Below are 18252 nucleotides of genomic sequence, written 5' to 3' on the forward strand. Positions count from 1 at the left end.
TCATGTTTAAGTTGATGTCATCTGTTATGTCGTTTCTGAAATCATCCTGCGATGTCTTCGCGATGTGTTGTTAATAATTTTGCAAGCATATTCTTTTGTGCGAGATTCTGATCCTACAGCCTAGTCAATAATCAGTACAATCTCCAGCCTTCAACAAGCGTTGTTGCTGAAAGGAAAACCGAGACACAGCATCAGAACGCTTCTCCAACATCCCAGGCTCCTCTGAAGACACAATGAAAAGATAACCAATCCTGAAATGCACAAACCTCGACCCGGCATCAACGAACGGGAAATTGTCTGACATACTCAAACTTCTCTCTTCTCATGAAGGAGTGATCGAGTTACTGGAAGTCTGGGTTCAAGATGGTGCAATCAAATTGTCGTTCATTATGAGAGAGCCAACTGAAGAAGAAATGGAGAATCTCATGTACTGTCTCCTTCATAGGTTCATCGATCATCCAACAAGTAACTGCAATATTTTGAAGCACATATTCAAAGAGAAGGCTGATCCCTAGCTTCAACTGGGGACTGAAGGAGTACACAAGAATCCCCTCCAGTCAGAACCTTTACACTCTGAACAACCAGTCAAAGAAGTAGTTCAATCGTTGATCGAGCATATCTGTGAAATTGCTCTAGATGTCTAAGGCACAAAGGAAAGACATGTTCACAACACCGAATTACATTGTGTCAGACATCTATCCTGGAAATATTCCTTGAACCTTCATCCACAGACACGGAGATGCACGATTGAGGACTACTTACCACAGACCATATCAGAGGAAATGAATTCGGAAGAATGCTGATCGATGCTGACACCACTATCAACATCATTTCACTGAAAACCCTCGGAGACGCAAGCATTACTTTACAAGAAGCTACTTGTGATCTATCTCAATCAGATAACTTGAAGGAACGCTCGGAAATACTTATGGTTATATCAACATAAGTTCAACCTAGGCAGAAACCAAGTTTCACATAATCAGGAAGATCCAGGATATGACATGTTCTTCAGACGAGCGTGGATTCATGCTGAAAAGATGGCTACTGACAAAGCATCTTTGGTTGCACATCTCTCCAATGAAGAAAGTTCTGATCCAAAAGATTTGGCGGGTATTCCGTCATCAGAGCACTTGGAGGAATTTGGAACTTTGACGAGGTTGAAGCAAGAACCTGCAAAGATGCATAGACATTCATCAAGAGATTTCGCACTCAGGCAAGTCTCATTCCTCCCATGTCTATGTAATTTATTTCCTCACATGTTATCCTAGCATGGGGACTTAATATGCTATAAACTCTGTTATTGCAAGACGAATGGTAGCTTCGCCGCATTAGTATTTTACCAAGTGGTTGAATCTGACATTTCTCCGAATCGAACACTGAGACATTCATTACTGAGATGATTTCCAAGCCTGGCAAAAAACACTTTGGACGTAGCCTTGTAGGAGTGTTCATGTGTGCCACAAAATCAGAAAGCTCTGATGTCTGCACAAGTATTGAATCCCACTACTGCAACGAAAGGAGTGATGAATCAACAGAAGATACTCAAGGCCGAGATGATCAAACCTAAGATCTTAAGGGACATGACGCTTCAACGCTCAAGCATCTAAGAAGCCTTCAAATTGTACTCCCAATCAAAGAGTACACCTTCTATAATGGCGCCTCTAGCTTCAGCACAAATATCTCGACGATGACACACTGATTCAACACCAGCACGATCAAAGTGTAACTGAATTTATCCCATGATAAGACTTCTGAAGCAGATGCAACATCATTCATCCATGGATGGCACATACTCCTTCAACATACACCGAGGACTTGATCTTATTGGAGAAATCAATTTATTTCAATAAATGTTATCCACATAACAAGTTATTGCAACCTGATGTGATTCCATCAAACTTCATCGACGGGTCTCTCTACATCACAAGCGCCTGCACGACTGAAGAATTTCCTCTCTTCACCGATCACATCCATAATGGAAACTGCCGCTGTTATCTACCGCAACAACATCGATTCCCTGACAAGGCACTTCACAGTAAAGGTTTGGTAGAATTTTTGTTAAACCCTACAGCCTTATCTTAAGGACGCTCAACTCATCAATTAGTTCGTGAATGTAAAGGCTCACTAGATGAAGGAGTAAAGACTATGTCGATAATCATGGATCTAGCCTTTTCGGTCTCTGGAGAAACTCCGACCATAGTATCGGCATCAACAAGCATTTCTGGAGAAAATTCTATCGTGATCCAGCATCAACGACGGTCTCAGGGGAAACATCCTCATGACCAGCTTCATCAACTACCCGTTCTCTGAAGTGTTACTCGATGGATCGGACTTCTCCAAACACTAATGATTCATATCAAGGTGTGTAAACATGAAATGTGTTCACATGAAAGTCTTTCCGAAGCTTGCACAAGCGGGCACAATCCCAAGTCTTCTACAAAATGTTCTCATCACCTCTACAAATGAGATACAACATACTTCAGCCCATGGGTTTACAAAAACGTACCAATGAGTGAGGAATGGGACAATACTTCCTCAACTAAAGATGTTCGTCTATGTCTCTTCTACAACATACCAAAAGCTCCCATCAATCGTACATACAAGCTGAAAGATATGGCCTCCACACTCAAGTTCATGGAATCTGAAAACTTGCACGGGATTACAAGTTACAAATGTGCATGCTTCCTTGGATGACCTAGACAACTCCAAATTGGTGATTTTTTTCTCATATGATAACTCGGTCTCTTAGCTTCAAAAGTTGGGATCAACCACCGAACTCCGACGACGTATGAGGTTCCTATAGCCTCCAGAGCATACAACATGCAAGCAGAAATTCGTAGACGGGATTCATAACCTCTACAGTCGATCGATGTCCACCAGGTCTTTTCGCTAAGTCCTTCATCAAGGTACCTCCTACTTCGACCACCTAGGAGTTTACATCAAGTTTTTTGTACCTGGGTCCTCTATCTAGGTCTTGCCAGAAGAAGGGAAAAAGAAAGGGAGAGATTTAACAAAATACTGGGGACTGACGGTCCACTGATCATGACGATCAGTTCACAGTCCAAGAACCGTGACTGGCACCAAGTTCACCTACGCTAATCATTCATCATAAAACGAATGCTACAACCAAGACACACAACCATGGTCATTACATCATCCCCTCTTGAGAGCAACCTCAGTTAAGGTCCCGTGACCAAGGTTTCAAAAGTGATGTTTCTACGACTGACAGAAACAAGATGGCACTGCAAGCACCATGCTCATGTATCAATCACGGGTCCTGATCTCAAGTGCATCAATGTCATTAAAATCCTTCACCAACCGTTCAATATATAAGCGAATGGTCTAAAGACACAACAAGAGTATTTTACAACAAGCTCGTCTGAGATGATTTTACACTGTCCCGCACAAAGCAGCTAGCTGGGAGAAACTGGTGAAGAATCTAGGGATGAGTCATATATCATATTCTTCGTATGGATGTCCTCTACAACATATCCAAAATTCACAACCATTGGATAAACGAGGAAAGAGATGTGGTTGAAACATTGGACTACATGCCAGCTGAAAATTTTCTGAAAGTCTCCTGGAAGTTTACTGTTTCGTCAATTTCGGCCATTAAACGTGCTCAAAAGCCGAAACGCTTCTTTTCTAAACTTGGAAATTTTTTGAGGATGAAGAAACATGGGTAGATAGCGAAATCCCAACATCGGACGAAGATTCTACAATATTTTTGCTAGAAGACCTAACTTCTGAATTTTCTGATGACGAATTATGACGAAATTCTTCATTCATCAAAATCTGAATCAGGAGCTACACCATCAACGTGAAGCCGAACTTCATATTCAGCCGATAATCTCACTTGGTGAAGTCGACGGTGCTTCTGCTGATGAGATATGAGCTTTTCATCTTCAGCTCTTTTCTTCTGTGATATTTCATGACGTCCCTGCTTTCCCTCCGCATATGCTAATACCAATAAAGCATATATCTTAGCACGGACGACTCCCAGATGATCGAGAGACATACAATGTGTCAGCCTTCCAGTGTCTCTGAAAGGTTGATTCACCTCGGCATGAGCATCTGCAGAAGTCTTCATCTTTGACTTCATAGAGCGTTCCCTAGAAGAGCCAGAAGAGTGGTTGTAACCAGAAGTCACCAATATCTGAGGCGAAAGACATGGAGTCATGGATATACAAATAAAAAACGCGTAAAAAAATGGTAACAATCCAACTCTTACCTATTTACAATTTCACTAGCTGTAGTGATTATAACGTCAGAATTCGAAAACTTGCTCATTCCTTCAACCCTGCAAAGACGAGCAAGATTCATTATTCAAAATCATGACTTGATTTTCATAAAACCATGAACAACCCACGTGAATTTTAACATCCACCGGTTTTTCAAAAATTGGACAGACATCCATTCTACAATTGTGAAAACTCACATACAAAAATTATTTCACCATGTATAATTGTCTACTTTCAACGTTAATCAAAACGTTGATTTTACAAAAAAATACGTTTTAACGTGAAACTCACGTAAATTTGAAAAACATATATGTATATATATTTTTGCTCCCTCGAGAGTATATTTTCAAAAATTTTTGAAAGCTTACATATCGAAAATAAATTTTTCATGAAAGCTCATAGACAAATATTTTTACTAACAGACGCACGTCTATTCAAAAAAAAACTTTTTCTCTCGTACAAGCATCCACCTACGAAACGAGAGTTTATTAAAATGTCACATATTTTTTAAAAAAATCTCTCCTACATTAGCGATTATTGCTAGTTTCTTAAACTAACGATCGAACGAACGTTTGTTCCTAAAACAAGGGTTTTTACAAAACTCACGTCTATACATGCATATGTATATATAATTTTAACATGAACAACTCATGAACAAGTTATCAACTTCTGTAAAAGAAATAAAAAAAAGAACGGTGCTACACCAATTTACGTTTGTTAGACGATGCTCTGTCATGCTACTGGGATCTTCGTTCAAGCCATGGTTCGCTCATACAATCGAAAATCCGGTAACATTCTATCTTACGACTAAGTTTAATTACTTATTTAGTCTGTAACTAAAAAAGTCACCATCCAGTGCTGACTGAGGAACATGACTGTCCTACACTAAGAAAGGGACTTAATGTAGATGGTGGATTTTCGACAAAGGCTAAAATCGTAAAACCATAATTGTACATATTTCTGATCCAGCAATCAGATGAGTATTGAGGCTCATGTCTCTCGTTGAAGCATAAAAACTCATGCCGCAAGAGTCTCTCACTGAGTTTATTGTCTCTCATAGATGAATATGCAGTCTCTCAACTGAGGCAACGACATATCTCATGAATACTGAGCAATTTCAGTAATCACTTTTATATAGAATCGAACTATTGGACGGCTCCTAGACAGCTCGCCTGCTAGTATAGAGCATAACGTCTTCAGGATGTAACAATGTTTTCCCTGACTATATAAAAGACATGCATATAGAATCTTAACGATTGGACGGCTCCTAGACAGCTTGCCTACTAGTATAGAGCAATAACATCTTCAGGATGTAACAATGTTTTCCCTGACTATATAAAAGAAATATGACGCTTCAACAAGCTCATATCGCTCAATTCTTGAATAATTAATGCTCCTAGACGATGGTGCTAGTATAGAGTCATCTATTAATTATTTCTAAATCATTAGATTCGTTAACTGAATCCTTAGAAAATATTCTACGTTCTTCATAATATTTCATTACTTCAATTCATGGTTGTTCCCAGCAGAATTCCATGGGTTAGTGATAAATATTCAACGTACGGGCATCTGAGCCGCTATCGAGTAAGCCCCGACCAAAATGGTGCAAGTATATTCAGCAATAATGCACTAACGAGCACCTGAATGCACGAACGAGCATTCAAAAATATGAAGGAACGATGAACCTACCCAAAATATGAAGAAAAATAATAATAAAAAAATATTAAGCTAAGGCACTAGGGGACTGGGCCCACCGTCCGGCCAGTCATGCTGTGGCCAGTCCTACGCCTAATTATTTATTTTATCATATTTTATTATTTTTCCTTCATCTCATGAAAATCCCTTCATTTGAACAAATATCCTTCATTTTAAGGAAAATCCTCAGTTTCATGGTGTTTCCTCCGTATCAAGGAAATAATAAAAACTAGGAAAGGTGTCGCGGGACCGAGATCACTAGCCGACCGGTCATTCCCTAGTTATGGCCGGTCCCACACCTTTCGTTCATTATTATTTTATTATTATTATTTCCTTCATCCCATGAAATCCCTTAATTTCATGATATTTCCCTAAAATCATGAAAATAATATAAAAATAGGAAAAAATGCCATATGACCGGGCTTATTGGTCGGACGGCCATGCCTTGGCCATAACCGGTCCTACACTTCATGATTCCTTATTTTATTATTATTATTTCCTTCATCATATGAAGTTTCCTCAGTTTGAGCAAAAACCTTGATTTCTTCATATTTTCTCAAATGAATGCTCAAATGCACGCCAGAAAACATCAAAATTCTCAGGACTGAGGCACGATCACTTTGGTGTCATGAGCATATTAACTTGACCGACCAAGGTTGGTTCTTTGGCTTGCAAGAGGCCGGTCCCACACTTTTTCATCATTTGACCTAATTTGTTCACATTAGGTTCAAACTCTTCCAAACAATTTGGAATTTCATAAAACGATCGTCAGTCGGTCCCGTGACCAACCAGGGCCGGTTTCATGACCCCTTGATCGGTCCTTCATCTCTTTACAATTTATTAGGTTTTATCACCTAAGGTTCAGACGAACATTATTTTAATGAATGATTAAACCAGCATTTAATTATCTTTTCACCAACTGGTCTTCAAGAGACTTTGGTATTAGCTCACTCGAGCATTTGGGCGCTACATGGTCGATCCATCATCCCATGTAGTCGGTCCCTCCTTCACTCCGTGGTTGATTTTCAATAAATCATCAATTGATCAGAAATTGATCAAAATTAGGGTTTCGAATCCAAAGCTCTGCAAAACATAATTCTGAGCAGATTCAAACACTAATAATTTTACATTGATCCCGTGATCAACATTTTAATACTCGGTTCAGTTGCCAGTATTTTAAATTAATATTTTATTTGGTCCTGTTACCAATAATTCATCAGACGAGCAACATTCGCTCAAATGAGCAATATTTGCTCAGACTAAGGAATATTGGTTCAACTATCAATATTCAACAATTCATCAAGTGAACAATATTTGTTGACCTCAACTCTCAACATTTATTCGATAATTATACCTCTGTCTCAACAGACACGTTCAATTCATGAGTCCCAGAACATTTTTTCAACTCAGCAATACAAAGACTCATCGTCTCATCAAGTCAGCAACTGACTAATTAAAACCACGAGACATCAATCGTGTTACATGGGGGGATATTAACTAGGGTTTTTCTCTAGATGTCTACGACACGTGTGTTCATACACACGATGAGAATGTGAGCAAGTCGTGCAATCAGTTGGAGGAGTTAGCAAAGTAGTGGATGGAAAATCAACCAAGTCTCCGCATAATGAGCAACTGGTTTTAACACGATTTCCACTTCCCCACTCTTTGACTCCAGCAACTGTCACACTTCATGGGATCAAGGTGTTTACAATTCTAGCAATATAAATAAGTTTCTGAATCATGATTGAAAAACAAGACATTTTTTCGTCGACAAGACACTCTTTCATCGAACAAACAATTTTTCAGGGAACAAAAACTCATCGTCTGAACAGTTACTCTCAATAGAGCAAATTCAATCAATCAGAACTTATCTTATTTTTTCATGCAGAATACACAACACACCTATAGTTTCGATCACCATTAATATCACACATTTCTCAACTTCCCTCCTACAGATCGACCCATCCTCTCTTGTGACCGAATTGACTCTGGATCGGCCATTGTCTTGGTTTAGGCCGGAGTCTTAGAGATTGATCTCTCGAATTCAAAGCATTCCCTCTTGCAGTGCATCTGTGTGAGGTTAGACAGTTCACTCGGTTCAAGAAGTTTCCTCCGCACGGTCGTCTCCTCAATTCCTTAAAAACCAGCAACTCGTTTTTCCCCATCTACACCTGCCAATACACTAGTAAGTGCTGAGGAATTTGCACGTCTCAACACTAAGAGGAAGGATGTGTTGAGGCAGTATGCCTGGCAACACAGTAATAAGTGTTGAGGAATTTGAACGTCTCAACACTAAGAGGAAGGATGTGTTGAAGCAGTATGCCTGGCAACAAAGTAGTGAGCGTTGAGGAATTTGCACGTCTCAACACTAAAAGGAAATCGTGTTGATGCAGTATGCCTGACAACACAATAGTGAGTGTTGAGGAATTTGCACGTCTCAACACTAAGAGGGAGGATGTGTTGAGGAAGTATGCCTGGAAACACAGTAGTGAGTGTTGAGGAATTTGAACGTCTCAACACTAAGAGGAAGGATGTGTTGAAGCAGTATGCCTGGCAACACAGTAGTGAGCGTTGAGGAATTTGCACGTCTCAACACTAAGAGGAAATCGTATTGAGGCAGTATGCATGAAAACACAATAGTGAGTATTGGGGAATTTGCACAGCTTAACACTAAGAGGAAGGATGTGTTTAGGCAGTGTGCCTGGTAACACAATAGTGGGTGTTGAGGAATTTGCACGTCTCAACACTAAGAGGAAATCGTATTGAGGCAGTATGCCTGACAAGACAATAGTGAGTGTTGAGGAATTTTCACGCCTCAACACTAAGAGAAATGATGTGTTGAGGCAGTATGCCTGCAACACAGTAGTGAGTGTTGAGGAATTTGCACGTCTCAACATTAAGAGGAAATCGTGTTGAGGAATTTGCACGTCTGAACACTAAGAGGAAGGATGTGTTGAGGCAGTATGCCTGGAAACACAGTAGTGAGTGTTGAGGAATTTGAACGTCTCAACACTAAGAGGAAAACGTGTTGAGGCAGTATGCCTGACAACACAATAATGAGTGTTGAGGAATTTGCACGTCTCAACACTAAGAGGCCAGTATGCCTGGCAACACAGTAGTGAGTGTTGAGAAATTTGCACGTCTCAACACTAAGAGGAAGGATGTGTTGAGGTAGTATGCCTGGCAACACGGCAATGAGTGTTGAGGAATTTGCACGTCTCAACACTAAGAGGAAGGATGTGTTTAGGCAGTATTCCTGGCAACACAATAGTGAGTGTTGAGGAATTTGCACGTCTCAACATTAAGAGGATGGATGTGTTTAGGCAGTATTCCTGGCAACACAGTATTGAGTGTTGAGGAATTTGAACGTCTCAACACTAATAGGAAAACGTGTTGAGGAATTTGCACGTCTCAACACTGATAGGAAGGATGTGTTGAGACAGTCACTACACCGTATCCTGGTTTTTGCAACGCCGGGGTTTTTCGATTAACAACGAATATAATTTTTGCATATGGAGCAACAAAAATATACGTTGCACAATAGGAATTCCGTTGCTTTATTTATAATTTAACTTTTAGTAATTGCGTATAATTCATACACCGTTGATATAGGTTGCAATCCTGCGGTTAAGCTAAATTCCGTTATTTTCGAAGAGTTTTATAATTAATATTATTATTTTTATTTGTCTCTGAAGTACTAGAAATGAGTATCACCACAAACTCGTTCTGCTTCTTCTCTTCCTTTTCGACCCAGCTCTGAAAATCCTACAGATCCAACCTTTGCTATCACTATCAAAGACTAATCCCAACCTCTTCTCCAAATTAAAATCCATGTATATGATCTAAAAGAAAACCCCTCTTTTGTAACCCTAGATTTAAGTTATTTGTTCCTAAAACCAAAAGCAAACTCTCATCAAATTTTAGTTTACTTGTTCATATGCAAACACCTCTCACCATCGATTTCAAAAACTAATCATAACTGCATCTTTGAATCAAAACCCATCTCAGAATTAGAACCATAATCCTTTAACATCCCCTAATTTTTGTAACCCTAGATACAGTTGGTTATTCTCCCGAAATTGAAGAAAACCCTCATCTCATATTCGATATAGCTGAAAGTACAAGAAGAAGACTTCACCAGGTATAAACCCAATTTTTTTTTACTTTTTTTTGGTTATCATTACTTGATTTTATTTTGCTGTTATTGCTTGATTCTGTAAAGATTTTGCAAATTTTCCTTTTGTTTGATGTATTTGATGGAGTCATAAAGCATGGGTTTTATTTGATTTCAGCTTTGGTCCTATTTGATATCTCTATGGTTTCTTGAATGAGAACAATCTGTATTTACTTTGATTTTATGTTTTATGTGGGTATTGTTCTTTGTTTAAGATTTGAAACTATGGAAAGGTGTTTTTTTTTGTTGTTAACTATGTAATGGCTTTTACTAAATCTGCAGGCAGGACAGGATTGGATTCGTAATGATAATGGGTGAGTTGAGGGAAACGAGGATAGTGAAGAAGCATATGCTGCTACATCGAGTCATCTTGTATGTTAAGCCCTTTGCTGAGACTGGTTTGTAACTCAGTTTTTGGGAGTCATCTTGTATGTTAAGCCTTTGCTGAGACTGTTTTGTAACTCAGTTTTTGGATCTGCCAGGGGTTTTACTGATATGCTAGTTCAACACATCCCTTCTGCCAAAGAAGCTGCAGCAAGGAAAGTAGAGCATATATATAGTGAACCTCGAGATTCATCGGTTTTCACTCAATGGAGAGTTGTGATCCATCTGGACCTCTAATGGTTAATGTGAACAAACTCTACTCTAAATCAGATTGCAATCTCGTTGATGTTCTCTGTAAAGTTTACAGTGGTGAGATTCAGACTGGACAGATTGTGCCGGGAGAAGATTATTCACCAGATGATGAAGAGGATATGACCGTAAGGTTTACTATCTATATCCAAAATTTATGCTATTTTCAGATATTCTGACTTTTATTAATATTATTTCTGTAGGGACCCAACATGCTCTTAGATGATTGCCTTCCGGTGGAGCTGATAAAACTTGTTGAATGCTGTAAATAATTCCATAGTTCAAGGATAAAATAAATTTCACCAAGTTTCCTTCAGGACTAACCTTTTTCATTTCTCATTATATTAATCTGGATGATTTTATCTACAGGTTCCAATGGGGAGCACGTGAGGGACCTCTCTGTGACGAACCTATCAGAAATATGAAGTTCAAGATTGTTGATGCTAAGATTGCTCCTGAACCCATACATCGAGGTACTGGTCAGATTAGTCCAACTGCTCGACGGGTTACATATTCAGCTTTCCTCATGGATATTCCACGTCTTATGGAACCTGTATACTATGTTGAGGTAACTGTTAGTTATTTTATGAACTTCCCAAAGAAAAACAAAATTGTTGAAATCCGATCGATCATTTTGAACCGTTTCTTTATATAATCCTTTCTTTAACCATTTTTGCGCTACTTGTTGTACTTTTTCAGATACAGACCCCAATAGGTTGTGTATCTTCCATATATACAGTGTTTTCTCATCGACGTGGTCATGTTACGACTAATGTTCCTCAACCTGGTACGCCAGCTTATATCATAAAGGTCGGTTATAAAACTCTACTTCTCATGATATAAATCAACTGCACTAGTTGAGCTTCAAAAAGTTCAGTCGAGATTAAGCCATTCATTTGACATCTCATAAAGACCATTCCAATTCTGAGGCTGTTTGTCCAAGACATTGACTGTAGTTGCATGGTGTTACCAGCACCAACATAAAGAACACTACTTCCCACTAACATGTTTGTTATTTGTTCCAGTACTTTGCTTAACTCAATTTCCTATTTGATTTTCTACATGATACTACATAGTTAATTACCTTGTTATTGTCAGGTGTACATGTCAGTCTAAACTTATAATGATCTATGCAGATAATACTTCACTTTGCAGTAGATTCTTTTGCGGAGGAAAAGAGACCACAACTACATGAAAGATAAATCTTTGTTAAGAACACTTTTCGAGTTAATGTTAATGGTATCTGACTTCTTATATGATGATTGTGCATAACTTTCTCTTTATGTGCTCAAGTTAATTGGTGTTTGAACCTGTTCATGAGATACTAAGTTCGCTTAACTGATCTGAACGTTTTTGAAGGAGTATTGTTGAGTATATCGAGATTATCTGGGAACTACTGGGTACTTCTGGTATTATCACTTGTATAACTCATATCCTATCAACTGTGATAAAAGGGATCGATGGGTACAATTTCCAACAGACACCAGGTCCATGATACCAACAAGAATGTGCAAGTGTCATTCCTACACTGAAGAGATAATGCTCATCTCTGTCCTTGATTTTCTTTGTCTTTTTATTTTACTTGTATATAATTGGTCTCTGATTTTCTTGTGATTGCGTTCTTGAATCGTCTCGTTAGTGGTGTGCAGGTAGCACATATTGTTGTTTCATTCTGAGAGACGGTGGTGGAGTCCTCTTCGGTGGAATGTTTCGTCGAAACATTTTGTGAACTTTCCAAAGAAAAACAAAATCCAGAATATAAGTTAATGTTGAAATCCTATCGATCATTTTGAAACGTTTCTTTATAAAATCCTTTCTTTAACCATTTATGCACTACTTGTACTTTTTCAGATACAGACCCCAATAGGTTGTGTATCTGCCATCTATACGGTGTTGTCTTATGGACGTCGTCATGTTATGGCTGATGTTCCTCAGACTGGTACGCCAGCTTATATCTAATTTCTTAAGGTCAGTATTCTTTATTGTGAGATGTGCTCCTTAGTGTGCTAACTGGATACTTTTTTTTTCCTCTTTTCAGTTACTATAGCAGCAGTTAGGGCTATAACTACGACCCCACATCAGTTTGTGCAGAACTGTATGCACTTTCATATAAAAAATGATTGCATGTTTTGATTTTTAGGTACCAACGACTACTATTATTATCCATCATAAATATCTTTTAACACGACTTTGGGCATGCATATAGGTTCTTATCTAGTTTGCTACTTCTTTTGTTTTGCGTTTGAGATTTGTTCGATTATAGGTTTGAAATACATCAAATATATATAATGTTGAATTTTCATCCAATATTTCCAGGCATTCAAGAGCAACCTTTCCCAGTTTTCTGGGTTTAAACGGAATAAGATGAGGTAAAAAGAAATATTTATACTCCCGATTCTAAATTTTTTACTATAGATTTTGCGTCTGATCATTTAATACTTTGAAATCCATTTTTTGTTGTCTATGTGTTTACATGTGACAATTTTTTCAAGTGTGCAAGCTAAATGTGAAAGCAGAGAAGATGGGCATGACATCTGGCATGGAGCTAATGGTTTGTTATCCACTCCTACTATTCTTTTTTGATGAATTTGTTTTTAACCCCTGTAAGAATTATTTTGATTTTTGATAAATAGACAAACTAATCGACTAAGATTCATGAAACTAAACCAAGAATGTTGTTCTTGTCGTGTCAATTGATCGATTAAATGTGCAATTTCACTTAGTTGTTTCATTTCATCGATGGCTTTTGTCAGTTTATATTATCAAAAGGGTCTAACTCCTGTTAGAGCATTGCTCGGTCGAACTCGCATGTGTTGCTATCTCAAGCATGTTTGTCAATGTTAGTGATCAAACCTATAAGTCTTGATTTCTAGCCTACATAGCTAAAGGTCTCGGACTAGGATAGAAAGTGTATTTGAGCTCAAGACTCCATGGCAATCATCATACAAGACGAAGGACTACTCAAGGAACTGGTGGATCTTCATCGACTAAAAGGTATGTGGAGACTTGAACTTATCTGTCACTCAAAAGTCCATTTACTCTATCTCCTACTCTTGAGACAAAATTCGTTATGATATATAGACTTTCATTATACACATTTTCTATTTAGAGCCGAGTTTATCTCGCCTATCTATTTCTCGAAATGTGTGTTGGTAAGCTTTCGCTTTAGCCAAATTCATCTGTACCTAGTGACGAAAGTCATGTTATGTTTCTATCACTTTGAAAATTGCTCTGACGAAAAATGGTCTGTGAATAACGGTTATATCCGTCCTCTGAGAATGTTTCAATGATTGAAATGAGATTTTAGGTTACATAACCATTAGTAGGATATAAGCATTATTGTGGAAACACATATATGTATAAGTCCTTATTCCTTGAACCAAAGTTTGCGAACTTTGTTGATCAAGAGAAATGGAAGTGGCGTGAGCCACGTCCGCGAACTTGCGGAACTTCTCGGCCCGAGATTTTCTGCATGAGTTCGTGTACCCCTTCCATGAGCTTAAGTCCGCGAACCCAGTCCGCGAACTTGAGCAGGTTATATCTAAAATCGGTTGTTCTTGAACTAATGTTTAAATAAACTAAGGAATACTTTTGCAAACCGTGGCTATAAAGTTCATGAAACGATTCGAGTGAATCAAACCGATTTTGCTTCAATTGTGTCTTTTGTAGTTACATAAGATTTCCTTGCAATTGAACAACTCTCTAACTAGTTCATTTGAGTCATTTGAACTAGTTATGGTGAAGAAGAATAAGGTTGATATGAGAGTAATCATATGGATAACCATTTGGTTGACTTGTTGAACCAACAAATGTTAATCTTTGGGTATGGTTCATAAACCCAAAATTGGACATTTCATTTGTGTGTGACAAGCTAAATTTTCGATCTAACGGTTGAGAAATATTAGCTTGAATCTAATCAGGTTTTCATCTAACGGTGAATATTGAATGCTTTGTTACTAAGCTAACATTGATTTCAAACTCTAATTTGAAAGTGTATATAAGGGAGAATTCTAGCAACTGGGAAACCTAATCCCCACACATTCTGTGTGATACTAGTTGTGCTAAGCTAGAGTCGATTCTCCTTTAACCTTTGGTTTCTTCTTCTAAACCAGGTTAACGACTTAAAGACTTCATTGGGATTGTGAAGCCAGACCGATACTACTTTTCTTGTAGTTGTGTGATCTGATCTTGCATCTTCTATCGTACGAGTACAATTGAAATAATTGGCTTGAGATTTATATCTCCGATAGGCAAGATAGAAAAGAAGTCACAAACATCTTCGTCTCATCGTTTGTGATTCCATAATATCTTTTTTCGCTGCGTCGATTAAGATTATTGTGAGGTGATTGATAATACTAAGTTGTTCTTAGGGAGTATAAGTTTGGTATTATTTATTGGTTCATGTTCACCTTGATTTATCAAAAAACGGAACAAAACTCGTAGGTATATTCATGGGAGACGGATTTATCTATTACCGTAAACTTTTCTGTGTGATACAGATTTATTTATTAAAGTCTTCGACTTTGGGTCATAACAACTCTTAGTTGTGGGTGAGATCAGCTAAGGGAATCAAGTACGCAGTATCCTGCTGGGATCAGAGGCGTGGGAGCATAACTGTAACTTGGATCAGTATGAGATTGATTGGGGTTCAACTACAGTCCAGACCGAAGTTAATTTGGAGTAGGATAGTGTCTGTAGCGGCTTAATATAGTGTATGTTCATTCTGGACTAGGTCCCGGGGTTTTTCTGCATTTGCGGTTTCCTCGTTAACAAAATTCTGGTGTCTGTGTTATTTCTATTTCGCATTATATTTGTTTATATAATTGAAATAATACAGGTTGTGCGTTGTTCAATCAATTAGAATATCCGACCTTTTGGTTGTTGATTTAAATTGATTGACACTTGGATATTGGTCTTTGGTACCATCCAAGTTATCTCTCTTTGATGAAGACTCACAGATTTCTATTTGCTTGAGTAAAGATCAAATCGAGAGATTGAGATATAAACTCTTTGATATACTTTTCATTGATTGAGTCTAACTGTCTAGTTGATTCTCATAAAAGTATATTGGAGTTTGTCCATACAGATTGCTAAGAGAAATATTGGGTGTGGTTGTTAGACCCCCGCCTTTTCAATTGGTATCAGAGCAGGCAAACACATTCAAGACCTTATAAGTCTGTGTTTGTAGCGATCTGACTCTATGGACAGAGGTGCTATCTCAACTAACGTACCACCAGTCTTCGATGGCTCAAATTACTTATAGTGGAAAATTGCTATGCGAGCTTTTCTTCAAGCGCGTGATTTTCAATCATGGGTATATGTTGTTAATGGCTATGATCTTCCCATTGTGGCAGTTGGAGATGTAAACGTTCCCAAACCAACTGATGAATACAATCCTGCTGAGATACTTGCTGCAAAGCAAAACTCCGACGGTTTAAATGCGATCATACATTCCATTACCCCAAATCTTCAGCACTATGTGTCTACCTGCACTAAGTCTAAAGATGCCTGGGATATCTTAGAAACTGTATTTAAAGACAATAGATACGTTTCTAAGAAGCACTTCATCGATGGAGGAAATAACCTCAACACCCTTTTCAAAAATATCTCTCTTGAAAAGGTAAAAATTCTTGATCCAAATTATGTTCAGACCTTTGCATTCAATGTTGTTTCCGAGACAAGCGAATCCTCTAACTTGTCTTGGGCTGATGAATGTTGTTCATATGGTGACTGGTTCGATAAACCATTGATAACAGAAAGGATCAAGGATTTTTTTTCATCTCTTGTTGCTAATGATTCTGTGAAATAAAAATCCTTAAGTGTCAACGTTGTGAATACGTCTGATGAATGTGATGAACCCGCAACTCTTGCAGCAGAAACATCTACATACTCAAAGTTTAATTCAGAAATTGAGTCTGACACAAAGATTTCTTGAAAATGGAGGTTCTTCAAGAAAATCTTCAATTAAAAGCTTCATTGAAGAAATTAGAATCATTAATCCAGGTGAAAGATCTTGAGATAGACTGTCTCAATGATAAACTCATAAGAACCATTGTTCTAAAGGAAAAAGAGATTAATACTCTCAAAGATGATCTACAACGATTTTCTGGAAGTTCTGACAAAATCTCAGCAATGTTATTTGGTCATAAATCCTTTGGAAACACAACTGGTTTAGGATTTAAAATCAAGACTGCAAGTATTGTCAACCCTGTTTCGAAATCATGGGAAATTAAAGGTTGACAGTTGTGATAAACAAAAGTAACTTTAACAAGACAAAGGATCCTCGATTTGTTCGTTTTGTGGAAATGCGAATCATGTTCAAAGCTCGTGTTGGAGGTTCAAGAGGAACCAAAAAATAATGTCCAGCCTGCAAAAGATGAATCTGGATAATCAACATAGGTCTCATAAAACCAATGCTTCCAGAATCAGAAGAGGTAGGAAACCTGTTTATACAACAAACCTTGGTAAATCATTATGTGATAAACAAGGGGAGCGTTTAGCTCGCAACATCTCTGTCTAGTCCCAGAGACGTTCACATCCTCATGTTTAACTTGAGAAAATGAGGCCTTGCATCTTTGTGGCTCAAGTATTGTATTTATTTTTGTTAAAAAATATATATTCTCCTAAAAATATAGATATTGAATCTTTAAACAATAGAAGACTTATTCTTATAGGGTTTAGACGTTCACAAGTCTATTTATTTCATTTGTAGACTCCTTTCTTTTTTCCCTAAAAAGACACAGTTTCATGGCTCCTGTAACTAGAAGCATCACGAGCAGAGATACAGTCGAAGCAATCAACGTGTATCTGTGTAAAGGAATCTCTTCCTCAAGGGTAAAGAAAGTGAAGACTACAAATTGTGGAGAAGGTTCTTCCTCTAACTACCTTTTGTCTTTTTATCATCATGATGATAACTTTAGGGGTTTGGTGAAAGATTTCATCAACAAAAGAAACAATTTAAAATCTCAAATTGTTTCATCTTTAGAAGAGATAGCTCACTATCAACAAATGTTGTCTCTAACCAAGAACACCTTGTGTGAGCTAAAAAGATAACTTAGTGAGTTGACTGATATTTCTGAAGATTTGGAGGAATTGAACGATCCCATAATCAATGGGTTTTTCAATAATGAGAAGGAATTCTCTGTAGAGGCTCTGAGAAAGATCTACAACGATTAGTAAGTCTTAGGATGAGAATTCTATGTTCTTGTTTTTATTAGAAGAATAACTAGAGTTTGGAATAGCCTTTATTGTGATTACCCATAGCTATGTACAATGTTTTTCATCTTCATGTTTTTAGATTTATTGGTTTAAATTCTAAACTTGTTTGGAAGATGATTTTTGCAGTATTAATCTTTATGGTTTATATATTGCAATATTATTATGGGATATGTGTGTTTGTGTCCGTGAAATTGATTGTCCCATATCTTGTCAAAAGTAAAGTTGTTCATCAATTGATATGCATGTATTGATTAAAGAATGAATGGACTTTTGACAATTACAAAAGTTAAG

The 18252-nt window shown here is 37.7% G+C and overlaps 1 protein-coding gene and 2 long non-coding RNA genes across 3 annotated transcripts; all 3 read left to right on the forward strand.

Moving 5' to 3' along the window:
- Positions 1–9828: 9828 nt before the first annotated feature.
- On the forward strand, positions 9829–10657 carry LOC113353064. The gene is made up of 3 exons (XR_003361055.1): positions 9829–10077; positions 10393–10482; positions 10593–10657. It is a non-coding gene; the product is annotated as an uncharacterized LOC113353064 (long non-coding RNA).
- A 191-nt stretch (positions 10658–10848) lies between these two features.
- On the forward strand, positions 10849–11945 carry LOC113350769 (110 kDa U5 small nuclear ribonucleoprotein component CLO-like). Its single transcript, XM_026594891.1, has 5 exons — positions 10849–10871; positions 10947–11007; positions 11113–11311; positions 11443–11553; positions 11880–11945. Exons 2-5 carry the CDS (start codon positions 11003–11005, stop codon positions 11943–11945), a joined length of 381 nt encoding a protein of 126 aa, XP_026450676.1. The 5' UTR covers positions 10849–10871; positions 10947–11002.
- Positions 11946–12646: 701 nt separating this feature from the next.
- LOC113353065 lies at positions 12647–13471 on the forward strand. Its single transcript, XR_003361056.1, has 4 exons — positions 12647–12682; positions 12782–12883; positions 13060–13112; positions 13236–13471. It is a non-coding gene; the product is annotated as an uncharacterized LOC113353065 (long non-coding RNA).
- Positions 13472–18252: the final 4781 nt, after the last annotated feature.

Source organism: Papaver somniferum, chromosome 2, assembly GCF_003573695.1.
Source record: "Papaver somniferum cultivar HN1 chromosome 2, ASM357369v1, whole genome shotgun sequence".
Lineage (NCBI taxonomy): Eukaryota > Viridiplantae > Streptophyta > Magnoliopsida > Ranunculales > Papaveraceae > Papaver > Papaver somniferum.

Bases quoted from the DNA above. Each gene is read 5' to 3' on its own strand.
- LOC113350769 (XM_026594891.1), top strand. The intron at 11,312-11,442 runs GTAACTGTTAGT...GTACTTTTTCAG, and splicing joins AACCTGTATACTATGTTGAG to ATACAGACCCCAATAGGTTG. The intron at 11,554-11,879 runs GTCGGTTATAAA...TGATCTATGCAG, and splicing joins CGCCAGCTTATATCATAAAG to ATAATACTTCACTTTGCAGT.